At 44.8% G+C, this 23,589-nt stretch overlaps 1 protein-coding gene across 2 annotated transcripts in view; it reads right to left on the bottom strand.

Moving 5' to 3' along the window:
- Positions 1-7,143: 7,143 nt before the first annotated feature.
- The window catches only part of Chn1 (chimerin 1), a 166,617-nt gene continuing 150,171 nt past the window's right edge, over positions 7,144-23,589 (bottom strand). For both annotated transcript variants that reach the window (XM_021182689.3, XM_029474318.2), the window contains 5 exons: positions 22,140-22,313; positions 21,351-21,428; positions 12,835-12,972; positions 9,605-9,710; positions 7,144-8,136 (listed from right to left, as the gene is read on the bottom strand). In XM_021182689.3, the coding sequence (XP_021038348.1) occupies positions 7,965-8,136; positions 9,605-9,710; positions 12,835-12,972; positions 21,351-21,428; positions 22,140-22,313 (668 nt within the window). In that variant the 3' untranslated portion in view covers positions 7,144-7,964. The remainder of the gene's footprint in view (positions 8,137-9,604; positions 9,711-12,834; positions 12,973-21,350; positions 21,429-22,139; positions 22,314-23,589) is intronic.

The following is a 23,589-nucleotide window of genomic DNA, read 5'->3' as shown; positions in this document are numbered from 1 at the left end:
CCTGGTCTACAAAGTGAGTTCCAGGACAGCCAGGGCTATAAAGAGAAACCCTGTCTCGAAAAACCAAAAAAAAAAAAAAAAAAAAAAAAAAAAAAAGAAGAATTCTTCCTGGTCCTGAATGGGCTTGGCTGTATCACCAAAGAATCCGAGATTCTTATCTCTTTCGAAACTAGGGGCCAGGGGAGACCTCATTTTCCTCAGCTGGCCTTGAATCAACCAAACTAAACCAAAACAAACTAAACCTGTCTTTGAAACAGAGGGGCGACAATGTGGTGCGCCTAGGTCGTCATCCCCTAGGAAGGAACCTGTTAGTCTGCCCACGAATTTACATGTGTTCTAGTCTTTTGTTGTGGTAAATATTATTTGGAGGTTTCTATCTCACCTTAGATCACTGAGTTCCCAAGTAAAAGACACAAAGCCTTTATAACAAGCCTTAAGGCACTAGAGCTGGGTAGATATCAGCCCTCTATGCTATTTTGTCTCCTTCCTGTCAATAAACCCCGTGATATCATTTGCCATGTTCCTCCTGGGCTGCTCCTACTCCAACCGGCTGCCTCTCATGGCCAAGGGGTCACAATCTACCAATCACAGTGTGGCTCCACCCCCTCCTTTCTTCTCTCCTCATGGCCCCTGCCTGAGACCCCCAAGCTGGAGAACCTTACCCCACCCCCTCTATTCTGCCCAGCCTAGGCTGTAGGCATCTTCAGGGATAACTTGGGGGGCAAGTTTACACAACAGAAGCTAGTGTACTTGAGGATCTCCTGGTCTTGGAGCAAGCAGATTTGGGGGTTTTGAACCAACCCACTGTAATTGCTTGTGTTCTCGTGCTAATTATGTTACCCCCAAACTTGTTTTGTCCCCAATTGGTTTTTGTTTAGTCAATAAAGTAGCCAGTGGCCAATGGCTGGGCAGAGAGACAGAGGAAGGAGGAAGAGGGGATTCTGCGGGCAGGGGCGTAGGAGGCAGATCACGCCAGAAAGGTGCAGGAGAGAGAGACAGCCGACTTGTAGGTATAGGGGAAAGCGGCTCCAGGAGGGCTGCCCAGCGGGGTCCAGGGCAGCAGAGATGGAATATAGATTTAGTAAGTGTTAACTCAGGAATACCAGAGGGGAGTGTGTGTTAGTCACGTGGAGTTGGTGTGGCCCAGGCATCGAGCTGCTTAGGGTATATTAACAATAAGGCTGTGTATGTGTCCTTTGTTTGGGAATCCAGAGCATTGGGTGGGTGGCAAGGAACGCGAGCATGCCCACCAGGAAGTATAGAGTGGATTCATTTACTAGCTATAACCCACTACAGTCTTCATCACAAAGCTATGGCTGAAGACTCTCTTCTTCCCTGGATCAAACTGTAATCAACTCCCTTTCCTTTACCATTTTGATTTCCTAGTTTCATTTAGAGAGGGAAGCTAGTTCCCGGGCTCATACATCTGAGTGTGGGGTTACATTTGAGAAGGGGTTAGAGCTGCTAAGTACTGATCACTGGAGCACCAGGCTCCTGTGAGAATCACAAGAGCATGGAGCCCTTTGTTTGGTTGAGCCCAGTGCAGGCCAGGCTCGGCGGTGTAGATAGGGATACAGTGGTCCAGAGCGGCTGAAGCCCGCAGTGGGTCTCAAGTATGGGTAAGCAGAATAAGCTAAATGCTACCTAGAGAAACTTAGTGAGTCCTTGGTTCAAAAAGGGAAGAAAAAGAGGAGTGGGAAGGAGGAGGGAGAAAGGGCAGGAGGAAGGAAGGAAGATGGAGTCGTAGATTAGTGGTACAGAACTTGCCTGTCTGCAGGGCTCTAGGTTCAGTCTTTGATACAGCAAAAGGCAAACCCCAAGCTGCTGTAAAGGACCAGCTGGAATAAAGACATTCTAGAGTCATTCTGGCCTCTCGCAGGCTATCAGACAGACAGACAGACAATGCACACTAAGGAACTGGAATTTCCCCCAGGAAGCTCAGCCTGGGAGGAGGCCAGACTGAAGCCTGGTACCAATCAGAGAAGCAGCTTGTTTCCTGGAAGATTTCATTCACTACTCACAACTGTCTGACCACCTAGCAGGAGAGCCTGGAGCTGGGTGATCAGCAGACCACACCTTGAGCTGGACAGTTGTGCACATTGCTTCCCTCTGCTTAGAACTAAGCCTTAGTCAGGGCCCTGAAGTCGGAGAGTTATGGGGGCTCTTTTTTCCCCTTATCCCTATGTGGCCACATAGATCGCTTTTTTCACAATTAAATTGTCTTTTAATTGGCCTATTGATGATGAGGGGCTGAATCTGGCTTGTTCGAATTGACAGGGCCTGGGCTCTGACCCCAGGAATGCTTGTGACACTCATTCTCTCCTAATGCTTTGCTCTCTTGAACAGACTTCTGACCTCTTAGATTTGCAGTGTTCCCCACTCTGACCATTTTGGAACAAGCCCTTCCTCCCTGGTTGCTGTCAGCACCAGGAGCAGCCTAGAAGCAGTCTGCTCACCCTCCCTGGGGTTTCTCTTTCCTGTGGGAGTGACTCAAGACCTAGTTATCATCCCTGCAGCCGTCCTCCCCTGCTGACCACAGGGAAGGTCTGGTGGTTGTGGGTATAAAAAAGCAGGCCTTCAATTTGAGCGATTATGGGGTTCAGCCCTGGATGGTCGGCAGTGCTCTCCTCTGCTCACAATGTGGTGTTTATAACCAGTAAGCTTGGCTTCCAATTACAAGCTGTGGCCTTTTCCTGTAACACCATAGAAAACCTTGGCTGTGCTCTGAGATGAGCATGTTGTTTGGGGGGGATTGGGCCCAGGTTTTAACACAGGAAAAACTGCAGCATTGCTGTTAGATCTCATGGACTTTGTCACCTATATTACCTTGTGTTTGACCAGGTTTTGGAGGGGAGAGGGAGAAGTTGATGGTGGGCATATTTCTCTATATCTCATGCAAAAGCAAAGTGGGGCCTGTCCTTGCTGGGTCCCTGGTAGGCTCCTTAATACCCACCTGTGGAGTGATTGGTGTGTGTGTGTGTGTGTGTGCCTGAGTATGTGCAGTAGGTAGGCCCTGGGCCATCCTTGCTTGTGAAAACTCCCCAGAACAAACTTCTACCAGTCCTTTGTTTCTCCCCATCCTAAAGTTAAAACAAGAAGAAAAGGATGGTGGCTCATGGGGTACTGGCAAGGAGATTTTTTTTTTCTTTCTATAACTCATATTCAGACTTGAAACAGTATATGTTTGCAATGTGAAAGCCTCTAGCTTCCTTTGCAGATGGCTATGTGATCGGAGAAGCTAGAGGGACAAGAGGGGGGAGAGAGAAGAAATCTGTCTGCAGCAACCTAGAGCAACCAGCCTGACTTCCTCCCTCCTCCCCTCCGTGTAACTTAGTCACCTTTCAGAGGACCTTGATCTGAAGGGGAGTCTAGAGTATGTGCTAACCAACCACAACCTCGTGACAAGGGCAGGAGCATATCAACTCACTTGTCACTTTGGGGTTCCAGTTACGAGCTCCCACAGATGGCTCTCAGAACAATTCATAGTCTAGTCTCATCTAGGGAATGAAGAATTCTGGAAGCTATTGATCTCCTCTAACAGAAACCACTGTTTTGGGTGTCAGGGCCTTGAGTTTATTCCTGTTACATAAGAATGTCCTTCACCAGCACTCGGGAGGCAGAGGCAGGCGGATTTCTGAGTTCGAGGCCAGCCTGGTCTACAAAGTGAGTGCCAGGACAGCCAGGGCTACACAGAGAAACCCTGTCTCGAAAAACCAAAAAAAAAAAAAAAAAAAAAGAATGTCCTTCAGTGGTTTCTAGGGATCCTCTATAGTCTCCTAATAAAGGGTTCTAATTAATAAGGTGTTTATGTGATTCATTCTGATTTCTACAAAATTTAATGTCTTTTTTTCTGACTTAGTACCGATTTATATTTAGTGAGTTGTACAATTTAGAATCAAAAGTGAATAAGACTGTATTGAGGACAGAGTCAGATGTGGGGCAAGTGACTTTGGAGAAAAGCACAGACTTTGGACTAATTATTTTCTCTATTCTCCATGTATTAGAGAGACTGTCCTCCCATGCCTAGCCAATTCCTCGAGAGTTCAAAGGACTTCCCTTTGCAATGCCAAAGCACTCCAGAGCCAACACCCCCTACAATGGCTGCAATCCAGGCAGTGATCTTACACTGAATCACCAGGGCCAGGTGGGAACCAGTGAGTCACCCATGCCCATGACCTAGGATGCTATTCTATTGGCTAATCCCTGGCCACTGATTAGCTGCTGCTGCTTCCCTCCAAGGCCCTGGGTGCCTGCCTGTGCCTTGCCTCCTTGTTTCTTTGTGTAGAATTTCAGTTGTTTCTCCCTTGTTTGCTATTTGATGATACTTGAAGCAAATTCCTCATGCATTGTAACATACCCAAAGGAAATGAAGCTGGCACAGCTAGCACTAGGGGACCATTAGAATCGCCTGGGATGCTGTCTGTCTGGGACTTGCCAACATACCCTTGGATTTCATTGACCTGCAGTGATCTAGGGGACAGCTAGACCCTAGAAGTCCCAGGGCAGTGGTCCCCAGAGCAAGATCCTGGGTCAGTACCTGCATCACCTGCATGTAGTTAGAGATACAAATTCTTGGGTCCCACTTCAGACTTTAACTTAGGGATTTGAAGTAGGGAGCTAAAAATTGCTCCCCAAGTGGCTCAGGTGACAAAGATGCTTAAGTTTGATGTGCTTAGAGGAGTGGGTCCAGCGATAGCTGGCCTTGTCGCCATGGTGAGGAACGTGGCCTTAAGTGTGAAGGAAGTTACAGAAAGACTTTGAACAGGCTCTGGCTGCTGCATGCTATGTGGTAAGAAGCTGACTCCCCAAAGGGCTGTCTCCTGCAGCTGTAGAGGGGACAGTTGATTCTGGGGCATGGGAGTTAGGGCAGTCAGAAGGCCCACCTACATCAGCAGCTTGAAACATGAGACAGCTACTGTCAGCAAGTCAGAGCCCCAATGTGGACAGCCCAAGTCTTCAGCCTGCTGTATCTCTCCAGTCATATTCACAGGGCCAGGGCATTTCTGTAAAGCTGTGCTAGACAGAGTGATACAGGTCTGGGGCTCTGAGACTCTTCCCTGTGAAAGTATTTACTGACTCTCCACAGTACATCTCTGACACTTGTATGAGACAGATCTATGGCTCTTGGAGGAATCAGGTAGGTTAGCAATTTTGAGTGATAAAAAGTGCTCATTTGAGGCTCTTTAGAACAAGAACAAGAACAAGAACACTGGCTATTTTTGCAGAGGACCTGGGTTCAATTCCCAGCACCCACAAGGTAGCCCACAATCATCTTTAACTGTAGTCCTAGGGAATCCAAAGATGTCTCCTGGTCTCCACAAATGGTACACAGACATGCAGGTGTTTACCCATACACATGAAATAAATTAAGCAACAACAAACCCAAGAGATCTCCAGCACTCATGCCATTTCAATGGAAGTTTTTGGGGTGAAGGCCCAGAAATTTGCAGTTTTACAAGTTTCCTATAGTAAGCCCCACAATGCACTTCTGTAGTCCCAGCTGCTCAGGAGGACGAGGCAGGAAGACTGCTCAAGCCACAAGCTGAAGGACAGGTTGGGCAACAGAGTCCCCACCTCTAAGGCAGTAGGCAGCTCAAAGCTTCATACAATTCCCAGTTTATAGAGAAACAAGGACCAGAGGAACATGTCAAACGACACAGAGGATATAATTGGCAAATGCAACAATTGGGAAAATTCCAAATCAGTATTGGTGTTTTTCAACAAATGAATTGCAAGACAGTGGAGGATCCATCCATACATTAAGCCATGGCAACCACATGTAATATAGTGTGCCTTATTTAAATTATGATTCATTTAACTCCAAAAATGGATCTGATAGTTTAGGATAATAAAAAGGTATTTTGAGGTCTGGCGTGTAACCCCAACACTGAGAAGTTTGACTCTTACCTGCTACATAGTAAGTCCCATGCCAGACTGGGTACAGAGCAAGATCCTCTCTCCAAACCCAGAAAGCCTCTTAACTCTGGCGGATGCTTGACAGTGTAACTTTTTCTTTCTTTCTTTTTCTCTTCTGTCCCTTCTCCCCCTCCTTTTAGTAGTACTAGTACTAGTACCAACCACAACAGGCCCTGATCTATCAGCTGTGTGCTTAATGCAGATGAACTTCATGGCTGTAATCTGGCTTAATATTTTTTTTTCCAGTGTGGTTGTTTAAATCCTTTGCACATATTAGGCCGGCACTCTACTACTGAGCTGACTCCCGCCCCGTGATTTGTTTCTACTTTTGAAGATGATTTATTAAACCAAATCTCTGTACTTAATCAATCTGTATGTTCTGTTTGATTCTTAGTGCGGTGAAACTTTTCACAGAACATTGGTTAAGACAACAGCTAGATGGAGTATCCCTGAATATCAATACTTTCTTTCAACGTAAACAGTGAGAAAGCAAGCCCACTACTTACCAGCTGCCCACTACAGCCTAGAAAGTGGAGTTAGACATGTTTTGTATTTCCATCGTTTCCCACTGTTTTGAGGCAGACTTTAGAGCTCAGAAATGTATTTCATCTTCACCTTTTATTTTGAGCCACTTTCCTGAAGTTGCCTGGGTTGGTCTTGAACCCTTGGATTCAAGTGCTCCTCTTCCTTCAGTAGTTAGGACCATATTGCACTACTGTGCTTGGCCGTCCCACTGAGCGTTTGCTTGAGACAGAGTCTCTGTACCCTAGGCTAGCCCTGAGCTCCATCCTCCTGATTCTTCCTTCCCAGTGCTGGGATTACAGCACTTTTATTACTGGAAACCTAAAACCACACAAGTTTTGTTTTATTGTTTACAGCAAGATGGAACTTCAGTTCTAGGGGCGTGCTCATCTAACAGTCCAAGAGACAGAACAAAATGGGCTTCTGCTCAAAGTCACATGGCTGACAGGTGGCAGTCCCAAACACAGATCTTGGGCTCTCTGTCTGAAGAGCTGCCTTGAAACACCTCTCAGCCATGTGTCATGGCATCCCACACATGACCCTGGCTGTTCCAGACAAGCCTGGCAGGTGTGCAGAGCCCAAGCAGTTAGCACTCCTCACAGGAAGCTAGAGGAAAACTGACCCCAAAATGGAGAAAATGTTATTTTCTCCCAGAGCAATAGGAGAAAAAATAAGCCCAATGAATGAATGTCAATTCTAGGCAGCTTAAGTTATTTTAGGAGATTACCACAATATTTTAATGTCAGGCTAGAGAAGTAATTGATGTTAATAAATGCCAAACATAGTTTTCTAGCTATTCGTCCCACAGCAAGAAAAAAAGCTATAAGTGTTTTTGATTTCTAAAAGCCAAATTTAATAAATTAATAACTGCATGCCAGGTAAAAATATAAATTTACAGTTGAAAACCAATAATTTAACAGAAAACGTTGTGTGGTGCATTTTTATTGATAGCGTACTGAAGTAACATCTGAAACACATCTGGCTTCTGCTGAGGACAAAGCGCTATGTCAGAGGAGGAGGAAGAAGCTGGAAAGGAACCGTTGTGGAGTTGGCATATGGTATGGGGATGGTGATGTAACAGCCAGGGCACTGCTTATGTGTGTGTGTGTGCGTGTGTGCAAGCATCAGAAACCAATGGCATGGACCCCAAAAGCAAAGTCATGACAGTTTACTCTGGGAAGCATGCTGGGCGACAACCACAGACAACCCAGGACAGAGGTGGTGCAGGCACGAGTCTGTGATTCCTCAATGTGGGGTTTCCTCACCAAAAAGGGGTAATCATGCAGTAGCTTGAGTTTCTCTTAACATGATAGACACCCAGGGTTACCGAGACCAGAAAGCATGTGTGCACTGTTTTACAAGGACAGCTGAGCGGTGCTATATAAATGACAGGAAGTTCCTTCATTTTAATCTGGGTATTTGGCCAAACCTCTAACGAAGAAACAATTCAGCTAATGAAGCTAATTAAATTACTAGAAAACATTCCTTCATCTGTAAACCATTTCTCTTCTCCTCAAATCAAAACTCTAGAATAAAATGTCTTCGTTTTTGATGAGCAGCTCCACCACGAGTCTCTGGTAGCGTATGTCGTTCAGGGCGGCCATGGGGTCGAGCTCTGGGGATCTCATGAGGGTCGGTCCAAACACGATCCCAAGGTTCTCTGCACTCATCAGATTCTCCTTCTCGTGAAGGGTCACTCTAAAAAACACAGCAAAGCACAGATGGCTCAGTGATACAGGATGCTCTTCAGCAAGTCTGAGGACCCTAATGAAACCAGAGCCACAGTCACAGTGTGCCCACTGGCCAGCTCTCCTAAATTATTATTCCATGCTTCTTAGAAATTTCAAGGGATGCCACTTCTTTTGAAGTAAGTCATACTGGAAAATAATTTAAAGTCCTGGTGATTGCTGGGGCTCACATCTGGACTGTGTGGGTTCAGATGTTTGTGGATTCCCCTGGCCAGACACATTTTAAAAAAGGAGGGGGCAGAAGAGGAGGTGGGGGGGGGGAGGGAGAGGGGAAGGGGAGGGGAGGAGGCGGCCTGTCCCCCCTTTCCCTTGTCTCTGTGGCTCCCTTAGGCAAAGTGAACCCTGAGTGTCTAGGAGAGCATCTGTGCGGCAGGGAAGAGTGGCTTACAGTTTAGAGGTCAGGGTCTGTGTCTCTCCCTTTTACCCTACAGCAACAGCACAGAGAGCTATTAGATTTATTATGGAATACTTAACTAACACCAAATATGAAACAAACTTTAGTTTACAAGTGGCATTAGCTGTGAACATACTCAAAGGAAATTTGAACATGATGCCTTTCAAATTTGACAGAGCTGGGTGTGGTGGCTTACACCTCTTAACTCCAGAGGCAGGCAGATGTCTGAGTTGCAGATGCACCTGGTCTATACAGGTCAGCCAGGTTACATGGCAAGACAAAGAGAACAAGGAGTAGGATGTGGAAGAGGGAGGAAGATAGGAAGGAAGGAAGGAAGGAAGGAAGGGAGGGAGGGAGGGAGGGAGGGAGGGAGGGAGGGAGGGAGGGAGGAAGGAAGGAAGGAAGGAAGGAAGGAAGGAAGGAAGGAAGGAAGGAAGGAAAGAAACAGACTGAAATGTGTTTTGGGGCATATAGAATTTTTGTTTCTAATTCATTTTAGCATTTGAAGCCCTAAAGGCACTGACATCACATAACTGAAAGTTTTGATCATCACCAATCCCATCCTAGCTTCCAACCGACCACACTCCTCCCTACTGCAGCACCGTTGATGCAGTTTCCCTGTTGGGAACGTCAGTTAAAGCAGAAGTTGAGCCCAAACTGCTTATGCCAAGCTTCAAGGGCTTACTTGGAGCAACAAGCAAAGAAAAATGAGTTGTCTCACAAGCTGACACCAGCAACTCTTTCCCTGTCCACAAAATGTTCACCAATATCTGCCCAACACTAGCACACTCACAAGCAGCTCCTAGAACTGCAGTGCACGGATGTCAGGATGAGGCTGGCCTGTGGTACTGCAGTGCACAATATTTTTAGCATCCTTTCCCAACTAGCACAATTTCTCAAAAGACAGTGTTGCTATGCACCTACGCATTCACCGAATAGAACGTGACCTTTCTTTTACCTTTTGCTTAATTTTATTCTTGAAATTTGGTTGTAATACAGCAGTAAGATATGAGCTACAACTTGCCTCTTGAGATGTGCCATGAGGTACCGGAGCGTCTCGCAGTGGGCAGGCGGCAGTGATCTCAGTGCTTCGTGAAGGGTCTCCAATTGCTCGTCGGGGTCCATAATTTCTACAACATCAAGGAGAGATGCTCTAGAAGAAAACTGATGTGTGCTCATGGAGCGCTCATGGGATGCTTTTGTAAAGCAAGTGAAAATGATTTCTCACAGCCAAAACCCAGCTGTCCAAGGCCACCTTAGGTTCAGTGTGGGAATACAGCTTAATGGGCCTTTTCCCCTTGAGGGCCTTAGGGCCTGGCACTTGAGGAAAGTGGATATACAAGATATTGGGTATGCAGCTCTATCACATGCAGATACATGTAGAGACATGGAGAAAGCCTTACACACGCTAAGGAGTTCATCTGAGAATGGCATACATATTGCTCAGGATATTAAAAATCCCTTTGTAGTATACACAACAAGATGGTCCACTGCCCCTGTGATTCCTGGCAAGTCTTCCTGATAATTTTTTTCATGACATTGTTTTTCTTTGGAGTGATCCGGAAGAACTCATGCCTCATGCATGCCAGACAAGCACTCTACCGCTGAGCAATAGGCAGCTCTTTATTCTTCTAAATCAAGAAATGGATCATCTTCCATTTGCTTGCTGTACTTATTATACTTGGTGTTATATAACAAAATGAAGTCTCCCTTCAAAGCATGGGCACTCTCCATTTCTCGAGTATGTTCTGAAGAACACACTGCACACAAGTCTAAGTGTGCTGTGCCATGGTGGGACCTTGGATAACAGGGTTCCCCTAAAGGAGTCCATCATGAAGGGAGACCTCCATCTCGTCACCTGAGAGCTGCACTGAGGCCCAGACACCAGCCACTTTCCGTAAGAACTCTGCTCGAGCTCTCAATCACACCTGTAATACAAGGAGCTGATGCTGTAGGAACTCTGTGCTCTTGAAGAGCACCACAGTACACCAGCTCTCTGGTTACAGGAGTGCCTTACACGCTGGTCTCAGCCAACCACAACAGGACCTCACACTCCTACCCAACATGATAACCTCGAAATGCTGGGAAGACTCCATCGGCCCTGTACCCAATGTTTAAGACAGAAGACTGAAACTCTAGTCTCTAACAAATAACCAGCTCAATGGCAATGTAGACTGGGTCCAGGAAACGCCAGTGCAGAGCAAAGGCTGGGCCCAGGCACGTCGAGCAGATCTAATGACTGTCAGAATATATATCATCAGTGACTGAGACCATTTAGTTCAAAAGGACCTTTGACTACTCTACAGTTTTGGTCCAAAGCTTCCTCAATTCCCTGTTCATTTCTTTATAATAAAGAATATGTGTTTTGCCTTTTGCCATATGGATAATGCATGAACTCTAAACCTTGGGGGACTTTAAAGGGTATATCTATTTATAACACAGCCATTTTCTCAGACACTGAGATGTAGTAATTTGATTTCTAGAATGAAGAGAAGGAAAGTCTGTTTACTATGGAAAGCTAACTCGTAGCACAGGGCCAATTAATGTGAAGCTACATGACTTTGGAAATTAAAATCAGGCTTTTCCTTTTAACTTCTACAATTAATCCTGGCCAGGAGGAGCTTGAGACAGTGGGAAGGTGTGGAGAGCACTGGTGTGCTAGCTCAGGAGAGTTATTTCCTCCTGGAGGGAGGGGCTGACAGCAAACATGGAGGCCAGCATCCCAGGCTACAGTACACAAGAGTGAGGCAGGCACTGTGAGACAGCCCAGAGAATGCTGTGCTGGGCGCCCGGATTTCAAATTGTGGTCAGGAAAAACCTCGATGCGAGGGAAAGGTCCTGAGTAAAGCCACCTCAGAGACCTGAAGGAATGAGCTGAGGAGGGAAGGTGGTCGCCGCTGAGCTATGTGCAGGTCCAGAGCAGAGCATGCCTGTAAGACTGAGGGAGAGTGCAGCACACGTGGCTGTAGAGCTCATCTCATGTGAGCTGTGTAAAATCTGAAGGCTCAGGGCGAGACCGGTAAGGTTATGAGACCTACGTAACCCATGCTCAGTTAGACAGGTTACTTATTTTGCATGTGTGAACACAGTGGCACATCATGGAGGTCACTTCTTTCTACCCCACGGGTACTGGAGGTCAGACTCAGGTTGTCAGCCTTGGTGGCAAGTGTCTTTTACTCCCCGACCCTCTCACTGGCCCTAATGCTCAATTTCTACAGTTCCCTTTCCTCTGGCTGCCACGTGGAGCACAAAGGTCAAGAGTAACGGCAGGAAGGCCATCCCAGTAAGACAGAGTCCAGGGCATAGAGCAGGCATTGTGCAGATGGTGGCAGTGTGAAAGTGGGTTATTCTGAGCCTATTTTGAAGATAGAGCTCTTATGATTTCCTGATGGAGAATGTAAGCAAAAGGGGAGAATAAGGAATGATTAAGGTTGGGGTGCAGACAACCAGGAGTGGTGGAGGTCTGGGGATAGCTCCATCTGCAATTTCAGATGTCCAATGTACACGCTGACCTGGGTGAACCTGTGGTTGCAGAAAGAGGCACCCCTCATTTCCAACTGGTTCTAGTTGGAACATGCTAACATGCACTGACCCTCTGACACCACACTGGCCAGGTTCTCCTCTGGACAGCAGCCCCTCTTCTATCCCAGGCACTCAAATATTGCCCACCAAACTTTCCAGAGATAAACGGTTTTACAAAACAGAGGCAAAATGATAGAAATAACAATTTTTTTTTAAAAGATGCCAATACTCAGAAACTTTAAGATTTCTCTTCTTTAAAGGTTAAGGTATGAATTACAGGTATGAGTTTTGGAACAAATAAAATTTTGCAAATGAGCCATGTTCTTAACTAGATTTTAACCCCCCCCCCAAAAAAAACAAACAAGCCAAAAACAATCCCCCCAAAACACACAAAAACAAACAAAAAACCCCCTAAAAAACAAAAACCCAAATACTTGTTTGGCTGGAGAGTATGAGTAACGAGGCCAGAGTTCAGCTTCCCAACTCTGAAAACCAAGCAAAACAAAACAAACTTCTTGATGCTGTGACCCTGGGTCCCAGAGCGTGACTGTAGGCCAGTGCTTGTTTGTGAACTCTAGAGGTCTGAGTTTGGTGTAAGTCCAGAAACTAAGAACATCATCTGGGTTAGAGCATAAGTGCTTGCAGATACACGGAGCGCACAAGAGCTGCAGGGGATGGACTTCAAAACCACACTGACAATTCTTAGCAGGGTTCCCACACCCGTGTACTTACTGGCAGACTCAATGAACTTGGGGTAGGCATCGTATGTGATGAGAGGAATTGGCAGATCCCTGAAGTACAGTTTAAGTGCACCAGTGATAATGTTGATGTCCTCATACATGTTCACAGAAATATCCGCCTTCTCACCATCTTTTAAAAGAAACAAAAGTAAACATTGAGTTCACAGCTGTATCATTTTAACATGATTTGCACATGAATACATTATAAAGATAGGCAACACTTCAGGCTTTTGTAAAAAATTAATTAAAATGTATTTTATTCTAACTGTACAGAAGTTTGTGAGGTTTGGGACTGCACAAGTCTATGCTCGAGTAGACCTCAAACCCTAGCTGTGATGTTATTTGTGAGTTGTGATTTTTATTAAGAAACAAAAAATAAACAAGCAAACAAAAAAGCCTATATTTTCATTATTTGCCACTGACACTTCACTTTCTACAATCAAATCCAGCATGGAACGTGGCATGCATGAGTGAGCCACTACTGTAAAACTTTTCACATCTCTCTCTTTAAGCTCCGTGGTGCTCCTCTTGCTCGGCTCTGTGGTGGACCAGTGTGGACTGGGGTGGAAACAGCTTTGCATTTCATAATTACCTGAGAATCCTCTGGGGGATAATGCAGTTTTGCTTTCTTTCTGTTTTGTAGAAACATGATTTGTGAAAGAGAGCACAGGCCTGGCCTGTCAACCCAGTTTGATCCTAGAAACCACATGGTGGAAGGTGAGAGCCCCACTCCTTCTAGATGTCCTCTGGCCTCCACACACACACCACCCCCAATTAATAAATGTAAAACAACAATGACAATGATAAACATCCTGTCTCATTCACACTGGGCTTTGTAGTGGTAACATCTGGATCTTGTCTGAGAAGGGTCTCTGGGTAAGGAGGAGTGGGAGGGGGAAAGCAGAACAGAATGCCCACATGCTGCCCAAGCGCTGCCCACATGCTGCTCACACTCCTCTGGAGGATGTACAGAGAGCCTGAGTGTTCAGGGAGAAGAGGCACAACAGAGCTGTGGGCACTCACATTCGGAAGCAGGCTGTCTTCATGGGGTCCACCACTGCCTGTATTTAGATTTGTTATGAAATCTGAATCTGTATCTACTCAAGACTTAATCAGTATCATTTCCTTGCTAGATATGTGTGTATCTGCATGCCCATGTGAGCACAGGTGAACAGACTTTAGGAAAGGAAAAGGAACAAGTTGTTAAAGGTATAAAAGACACATACACAGTGACAGAAGTCAGTCTAAAATGCCTTTGTGACATATGATTTCAATTGGAAAAGGCAAAAAGGTTCATGGTTGCTCAGTCTTTGGGGGAAGGAGGGACAAACAGATAGAGTATGAGGACTTTTATGTCAGTGAAACTATTCTGTATGATACTGTGATGCTGACAGAAGACAGCCCAGTGTAAACTCTGAGTCTTAGTTAATAACCGATCAATGTTAGGCTATCAATGATTACAAATAGATGATACTAATTCAAGATGCTAAAACAGACAGTATGGGGCATGTGTGGATCCCAGTGTGCTTGAGACAGACATAGGAAGGTCAAGAGTTCTAGACTAGCCTGGGATAACAAAATGAAACCATCTCAAAATCACGTTAGTAACAGGGAACTTGGCAGGGGATGCCAGAGGGAGGGATTGCAAAGGAAATCACCCCACTGCAGGCTAAATTGTTCCGGAACTCTAAAACTACTCCATAAAAGCCCTTAAAACCCAACCTCTTTGAAATGCAGAGTATTTCAGCCTTTCTAAGCCCCCGGTGGATTTTGAGTCTGCTTCTAAGTGCCTCTTTCACCCAGGGTAAAGTCGTTTACAGGATAGAAGAAAGCAAGATAGAGTGCTTTCTGGAAACAAAAGGCAATGTCTCCCAAGGAGACACTAGAAAGCATGTAGGTGCCCTGGCCTAAGGACCTGGAGAAGGGGGCCAAAGGCAGGTATCATCCCAGAAGAAACAGTGGGGGTGGTTTTTGTTTTCCTTCCCCTTTCTGCCACAGTTCCTATTCCAATACCTATTAATCATTTTTTAGACAATTTTTTTTATCATTTTCTTCATTTACATTTCAAATGCTATTCTGTAAGTCCCCTATACACTCCCCCCCCCCCCCCCCCCGTTCCCCAACCCACCCACTCCCGCTTCCTGGCCCTGGCATTCCCCTGTACTGGGGCATATAATCTTTGCAAGACCAAGGGCCTCTCCTCCCAATGATGGCCGACTAGGCCATCTTCTGATACATATGCAGCTAGAGACATGAGCTCTGAGGTGTACTGGTTAGTTCATATTGTTGTTCCTCCTATAGGGCTGCAGACCCCTTCAGCTCCTTGGGTACTTTCTCTAGCTCCTCCATTAGGGGCCCTGTGCTCCATCCAATAGATGACTGTGAGCATCCACCTCTGTATTTGCCAGGTACTGGCAAAGTCTCACAGGAGACAGCTATATCAGGGTCCTGTCAGCAAAATCTTGCTGGCATATGCAATAGTGTCTGCATTTGGTGGCTGATTATGGGATGGTCCTTCCTTCTGTCTCAGCTCCAAACTTTGTCTCTGTAACTCCTTCCATGGGTATTTTGTTCCCCTCATGGATTGGCAGGATTAATATAGTAAAAATGGCTATCTTGTCGAAAGCAATCTACAGATTCAATGCAATCTCCATCAAAATTCCAACTCAATTCTTCACAGAGTTAGAATGGGCAATTTGCAAATTCATCTGGAATAACAAAAAACCTAGGATAGCAAAAACTATTCTCAACAATAAAAGAACCTCTGGTGGAATCACCATGGCTGACCTCAAGCTGTACTACAGAGCAATTGTGATAAAAAACTGCATGGTACTGGTACATCGACAGACAGGTAGATCAATGGAATAGAATTGAAGACCCAGACATGAACCCACACACCTATGGTCACTTGATCTTTGACAAAGGAGCTAAAACCATCCAGTGGAAAAAAGACAGCATTTTCAACAAATGGTGCTGGCTCAACTGGTGGTTGTCATGTAGAAGAATGCAAATTGATCCAGTCTTAATCTCCTTGTACAAAGCTCAAGTCTAAGTGGATCGAAGAATGTCACATAAAACCAGAGACACTAAAACTTATAGAGGAGAAAGTGGGGAAAAGCCTCGAAGATATGACCACGGGGGAAAAATTCCTGAACAGAACAGCAATGGTTTGTGCTGTAAGATCCAGAATCAACAAATGGGACCTCATAAAATTACAAAGCTTCTGTAAGGCAAAAGACACCATCAATAAGACAAAAAGGCATCAACAGATTTGGAAAGAATTTTTACAAATCCTAAATCTGATAAGGGACCAATATCCAATATATACAAAGAGCTCAAGAAGGTGGACTCCAGAAAATCAAATAACCCCATTAAAAATGGGGTACAGAGCTAAACAAAGAATTCTCAACGGAGGAATACCGAATGGCTGAGAAGCACCTGAAAAAATGTTCAGCATCCTTTAATCATCAGGGAAATGCAAATCAAAGCAACCCTGAGATTCCACCTCAGAATGGCAAAGATCAAAAACTCAGGTGACAGCAGATGCTGGCGAGGATGTGGAGAAAGAGGAACACTCCTCCATTGCTGGTGGGATTGCAAGCTTGTACAACCACTCTGGAAATCAGTCTGGCGGTTCCTCAGAAAATTGGACATAGAAGATCCAGCAATACCTCTCCTGGGCAGATACCCAGAAGATGTTCCAACTGGTAATAAGGACACATGCTCCACTATGTTCATAGCAGCCTTATTTATAATAGCCAGAAGCTGGAAAGAACCCAGATGTCCCTCAACAGAGGAATGGATACAGAAAATGTACATTTACACAATGGAGTAAAAACAATGAATTTATGAAATTCTTAGGCAAATGGATGGATTTGGAGGATATCATCCTGAGTGAAGTAACCCAATCACAAAAGAACTCACATGATATGTACTCACTGATAAGTGGGTATTAGCCCAGAAAGTTTAGAATACTCAAGATACAATTTGCAAAACACATGAAACTCAAGAAGAAGGAAGATCCAAGTGTGGATACATCGTTCCTATTAATCAGTTTCTATGAAGACTCCAGATTCAAGTATTCCTCTGTTCCCAGGATATATATAAGCCCTCTGCTCCCAGGATCTATAACCCCACTGTTCCAGCGTGTATAAATAGTCCACTTCCCAGTGTACACAGGCCGGCTACTTCACCACTCTTTATCCTGGGAAATAAAGTCACCATCCTTAAGTTCCACCATATGTGGGGCAGGTAGGGTTCAGACTGGGCACATCGTGGCATCCTGACAACTCAGTGATGGCACCAGCAGCATCCACTCTACCAGTGCTTTCACCCCTCTCTCGGCTGCAGCGCTTGCTGTTGGGGTTTTGTTATTCACCCTGTACAGTTGATCCTCAGGTTAGGATGTGTGCACATTTCTCCTTGGGAAGCTTCTCCTAACCGCAGTGTTTGCGCCTTGCTCTACCAGGCTGTGTTATGTTCTCTACTTACTAATACTTCCCTTCATGGAATGTATGAAAATGAGACCAGTAAGCACTGTGCACTTATTCTAAGTCCACCCCGGTACAAGGACCAAGAACATAGGTTAACTAATAATTATAGTAAAGAACTCATGCCTGGCATATGGCAGCAGCTTAATGTCAATTTTCGGTGACTAAATCAGCACAAAAGAGATTTTAGAAAGCTAGGAGCCTATTCTTGGGTTTACGATAGACATCACTATTAAGACAGTTCTTTTAAAACCTGCTTTAAAATTGATTGATGGAATTTTCATATGATAAAACTAAATAATTTAAAGTATATAATTCAATCTTTTTCATGTACTTACAAAGTGTATGAATACTACCACAGCTGATTTTAAAACTTTCTTATGTCCCCCAAAGTCGCTGTACCTGTTAGCACCATGGCCTGGCTCCGGCCTTCTCAAAGTATGGTATACATCCCTTCCATCAGCTTGCATGGTTTGCCTATGTTACATGTATGGACCATGCATCATGTGCTCCTTCATCTAGCTTAGTTTAATATCGTATGTTGGTATTCCATTCTTTTTTTAGCTGCTGAATACATCTATTGCATTAAAACATGAATTCAAAAATTTCCATTTATTTATTTTGTATGTATGTATGTATGTATGTATGTATGTATGTATGTATATATGTATGTGGGCACACATGTGCCATGCAATACGCGTGGAAGTCACAGGACAACTTGTTGGAGTTGGTTCTCTCCTTTCAGTCAGGTTGTCAGGACTGTCTAGTTAGGGTCTCTGTTGCTGTGATGAAACACCATGACCAAAAGCAACCTGGGGAAGAGAGGGCTTATTTGGCCTCCTGATTATAGTCTATCATTAGGAGAAGCCAAGACAGACAGGAAGTCAGGGTAGGAACCTGGAGGCAGGAACTAAAGCAGAGGCCATGGAGGGGAGCTTACTGGCTTGCTCTTCATAGCCTGCTCAGCTTATTCTCTAACACTCCAGATAACTAGCCCAGGCAAGGCATTCCACTAAGCCATCTCTCTTTCTCTTTGTTTTTAAAGGTTTGTTTATTTGCTTATTTATTTATTTAATGTACATGAATACATTCTAACTTCTTCAGGCACACCAGAAGATGGCATCAGATCCCATTACAAATGGTTGTGAGCCACCAAGTGGTTGCTGAGAATTGAACTCGGGACCTCTGGAAGAAGAGTCAGAGCTCTTAACCACTGAGCCATCTCTCCAGCCCCTAGGAATCTCTTTATAACAAACAAACAACCCCCCCTAAATTTATGCATGTATGTATGTATTTTTTTGAGACAGGGTCTCTCTATATAGCTCTAGCTGTCCTGGAACTCACTATGTAGATCAGGTTGTCCGGGGACTCACAGATCTGCCTGCCTCTGCCTCTGGAGAGTTGAGATTAAAGACATGATCTAAGATGCTTGGCTCTAAACTGGAATTTTAATAAGAACACAAACACACACACACAACTGTCTTTCATTTGTCTCACTTTAAATTGTCTTCTGTTAAAAACAATATAAACAATTTAAAATGGGAGACCCAGGTCCTGGTTTTATGTGCAGACCCTCAACTTACCGGCACAGTCTGTAATATCTTTCTTCTGACTTTCGTTCCTTTTCAGCCCTTGGCTCACTGACCATACGGCCCTAGTTCTTGTGATGAGGCTCCACCCACGACTTCCCAGTGAACCCCCACATACTATTTGTGGTCCCACCTGCCAAGTTGTAATGGCACCAGCTGATCTTCTAGAGTAGGTAGTGTCCCAGCTGTTGTCGGTCTCCCAGATGAGCAGAGACTCCCAAACCTGCCTTTACCTTGCCTCTGGGACTAAAGGGCCCACGGCAGCATTTTCTGGCCCCAATCTGCCTCTTTCCTCAATATTCTTGTTTGAAAGCTAAGGCTCCTGGAACTGATCACTTTTGATTACTTTGAGTTACTTCCTTGGCTATCTATATGATACCCAGCTTTGAACATTCAGAGATGTGGGCAGCATTCGTGTGCAGGACTGATTTAAATGATCTGCACCATGGGTTCTTGGGTTAAAACTCTATATAATTCCTACAAACGATTGCACAGTGTGTCTGAAGGTTCAGAGTGGCCCCCAAAGGGAGAGCCAGGGAGAGCCAAAGGAAGCATTGGGAATCTTCAAATCTGTTAGCAGTGTTACAAAACAGATGTCTCCATGTTTAATGACAGAAAGTGTGGCGCCCTCAGCTGCTGTCCGTGGCTGATGTGGCTTTCAGGTTCCTTGTCAGTGTTTATATATGTTTCAGAACTGTGACTGCAGGCTGGGAGTGGGCATGCTCAGTCACTGCCTTCAGATAAAGGGAATTCCTCTGACCGTTCCTTTGGCAAGGGTTCAGGATGTTCCTTCATGTGTATTTGTACATCATTACTTTTCCATCTTTGTTTGCATAAAATATTTAGGTGGCCTACATTTCCCTTTGCAAGTTGGTAACATTTATTTTTGTCTTCTGCCTTTGGCTTATGAGAAGATTGTGAACAAAGAGTAAGATAGAACTAGAAATGCATATTTTCAGGCTAGGGAGGGGCCTTTTGGTAGAACGCTTGCCTAGCATATGAGGCTCTTGGGTTCAATCAACAGCATCTCCTACTCTAACACACACACACACACACACACACACACACACACACACACACACACACACACACACTATACACTGTAAAGCAAAGGAAGCATTTAAAAATTACTAACTTAGCCAGGCAGTGCTGGTGCATACCACTCCTGGGAGGCAGAGGCAGGCAGATTTCTGAGTTCGAGGCCAGTCTGGTTTACACAGTGAGTTCCAGGACAGCCAGGGCTACAGAGAGAAATCCTATTTTAGAGGGAAAAAAAACAGCTAACTCTGTATTTAAGGGACTAGCTTTTCTTTGTCATTACCTTATTCTGGCACCCCCGCCCGCCCCACCCCCAATCCCCCTGCAAGTTCTCTATGGCCCTAGCTATGCTAGAGCTCACTCTGTATACCAGATTGGCCTTGAACTCAGAGATCTATCTGCCTTTACCTTCCCAGTGCTGAGTATAAAGGTGTGTGCCACCATACCCAGCACAAATCAAAACTTAAGTGTTATTTTTAAAGTCCCATTAAGCTGGGCAGGGTGGCACATACCTACAATCCTAGATAAGCAGAGGCAGGAGAATGCCAAGTTTGAGGACATTCAGGGCCTCAAACAAGAAAGTATCTCACGCCGGGCGGTGGTGGCGCACGCCTTTAATCCCAGCACTTGGGAGGCAGAGGCAGGCGGATTTCTGAGTTCGAGGCCAGCCTGGTCTACAGAGTGAGTTCCAGGACAGCCAGGACTATACAGGGAAACCTTGTCTCAAAAAAAAAAAAAAAAAAAACCAAAAAAAAAAAAAAAAAAGTATCTCACCTCCTGGAAGCTATAAAACAAAACCCATGACAGTGAGCTTTCCACAATGGGCAGGCCTCAGGCCTCAGCTTCAGGTTCTCTAAGCTTCCTGCTTCCTGTACATGAGCTAGAACAGGAGTCAGTCACACAGACCCTCACGGAAGGCTGCATGGCTAACTTAGGCTGGGACATGAGAAAAGATTTTTTTTCCTGTCAGTTTTGGTAAATTTCATTGCTCTCTGCTTTGGATGAACCTGGCCCAACCTTCGATATTCAGATGCTGGTATATCCATTAAGTGCTGTGTTTCTTTCTCACCGGGAAATCTGAACCTTTAAGGTAGCCGATGCAAAGACAGGAAACTATAAGTTGAATTTTGTTGTTTTGTTTGTTTGGCTTAGTTTTTTGACAGGCTGGCCTCAAATTTACTATGTACCAATCATGGCCTTGAACACCTGATCCTCTTGCTTCTACCTCTCAAGTGTTGGGGTCACAGGTGTATGCCACCATGCCTATCACAACCTTCTGCAGAATATAATAATCATCAGTCATTTAGAAAATCAATCTAAGAGCAGCATAAGAAACTGACGTTCCAGCAGAGAATGGCCATCTAAGTTAATGGTTCTGCTGAAAACCATACCTCTATCAAAAGCCATCTTGACATCTTCAATCAGGTCACTAAATCCTGACACTCGGTAGAGTCCTTCAGAATTCAGACCTGAAAAAAATAAATGAATGAAGCATGGGAACTAATTTTCTGTTAACTCATGACTTTCCTTCTCATTTCAACATCTCTCCATACTTCAAGCTGGACAAACGATGTGTTAGAAAAAGATGATAAAACACACATGCCTAGAAGTCTTCTCCCACATCCTCCAAAAGTGAATCTGTCCCACAGTTTTTACTTCTGACCTACTGTCACCTGGATATTTATAATTTGGCCATCATGTTGCCTAATTAGACCAAGTAATGTTAAATCTTAAGGGAAATCATTCATCACCCAATTCCATCATAAAGTCTTTTACAGAGCAGAAAGCCTCCATTAGCAGGCCTATGGCTGTTTTCCCAAGTGGGCAAGAATAATTAGGGTGCAGCTCAGGTTTCTGCTCTGGACGTTTTAATAGGGCATTTCTGTCTTTGCGTCCTGGCATGAGAAGAACTTAAAACCTGAAAGGTGGATCCATCTCCGCACAGAGATTTTTGCAGACTGCAGACACCATCCATTAATGTATCCTAAATATTACTTTCCATCACCGTTAAATGTTCCTTGAAATCAAGCTGCTTGCTCATTAATACACTGCATTGTGAGAGCACACGTCTCCTGACACCATTCCCCACATCAATGAAGACAATGGCAACGCTAATGACAAGGCATGCGCCTAGGGAGCCCCAAGTGAAGGTGTCGGCAGCCTTCGTCCAAACGCCTCACCTCTGGACTCGATCTCCCTGATGCACATGTCTACCACCATTGGCCGCTTGGTGATGTGAGCTTTCACGAGCGTTGTCAGGTCACAGCTGTACACCTTCTTCACGTGCTTCAGATCTGGCTTACAGTCATTGGGGACCATCTTGGAACACTGCTTGTGAACATTCAACCCACAATCTGTGAAAAGAATGAAGGAAAAGTCGTGACTATTTCCAGCCTGGGCTTTCTGGAGTGTTTCTTTCAGCAGAAGTGCAGCTCCTCCAAGGAGAGGAACATCAGCTCTCTTCTCTAGGGAGAGTTTGATTAGAGCTAGGCCAGGATTTTCTTTCTTTTTGAGATAGGGTCTCACTATGTAGCCCTGGCTGACCCAGAACTCTCTACATAGACCAGGTTGGCCTCTAGATATCTGCCAGTCTTTGCCTTCTGAATGCTGCAATTAAAGGCATGTGCCATCACACCCAACGAGGCTAGGAAAAAACCATTAAGTGTTAAATAATTACACATAATAGAATGTCATATCACCAATGCTAAGATCTGAGTCTGTTTTCTTCATAATTCTTATGACATACTGAGAGGTGTGGCCTTCTGGAAGGTGTGGGGTCCCTTCTCATGAACGAGTCAATGGTGCTATGAAGAGGCCTAAGGGAGAGGGTTTTCTCTTCTGCCTTCTCCTGCCTTCTTCTTCTTCCCCCCTTCTGCCCGGGGGGACACAGCAAGGAAGCCCCTTCCAGATGGTGGTACCTTGAACCTTCTGTCTCAGAACTATGGTATCTAACTCGCATTCTTAGTAACTTGTCTACTTGAAGGTTCTTTGACACAGTGGCACAAAATGGACCAGTCATATAGCTAAAAGTAATTTACATCGACTGTAAGTTGTAGTTATATTTCAAGTCACTTGATATAAAGTGGAATTGGATGACCAAAATAAAAGTATTCAAGATCTCCTTAAAATACATCTGTTCCAGCTAGATGTGATGTATACTTTTAATCCCAGCACTTGGGAGACAGAGACAGAAACAGTTAGATCTCTGAGTTTGAGGCCAACCTGGTCAAAAAAGCAAGTTCTAGGATAGCCAGGACTTCATAGAGAAACCCTGTCTCAAAAACAAAACAAAACAAAACAAAACAAAACCAACCAACCAACCAAACAAACAAAAAACCCAAACAAAACAGCCCTAAACCAAACAAAACCCAAAACAAAAACCTTAACTAAATCAGTTCCTCTTTATATGTGTTCACAGCCCCTTTTTACATGTCAGAGCTCATTTCCTTTCCTGAGTGGTCTACAGCTCACTGCAGTCAGCAGCTCACGTTTATGGAGGACTTCCTAATATCATTGCCAAGCACAACCCCAGGGCCTTGTGCTTACTGTTTCCTTCAGAGCCAGAGTTCTAGTAACAGCCACAGCTTCTTCGTCTCCTATTTACATCCGAACAAGCCAAGGTAAGGAACG

This window comes from Mus caroli, unplaced genomic scaffold (genome assembly GCF_978045245.1).
Source record: "Mus caroli unplaced genomic scaffold, Mus_caroli_1 scaffold_2, whole genome shotgun sequence".
Taxonomy (NCBI): Eukaryota; Metazoa; Chordata; class Mammalia; order Rodentia; family Muridae; genus Mus; species Mus caroli.
The sequence above is the reverse complement of the archived record's forward strand: the minus strand, read 5'-3'. Positions and strand labels throughout refer to the sequence as shown.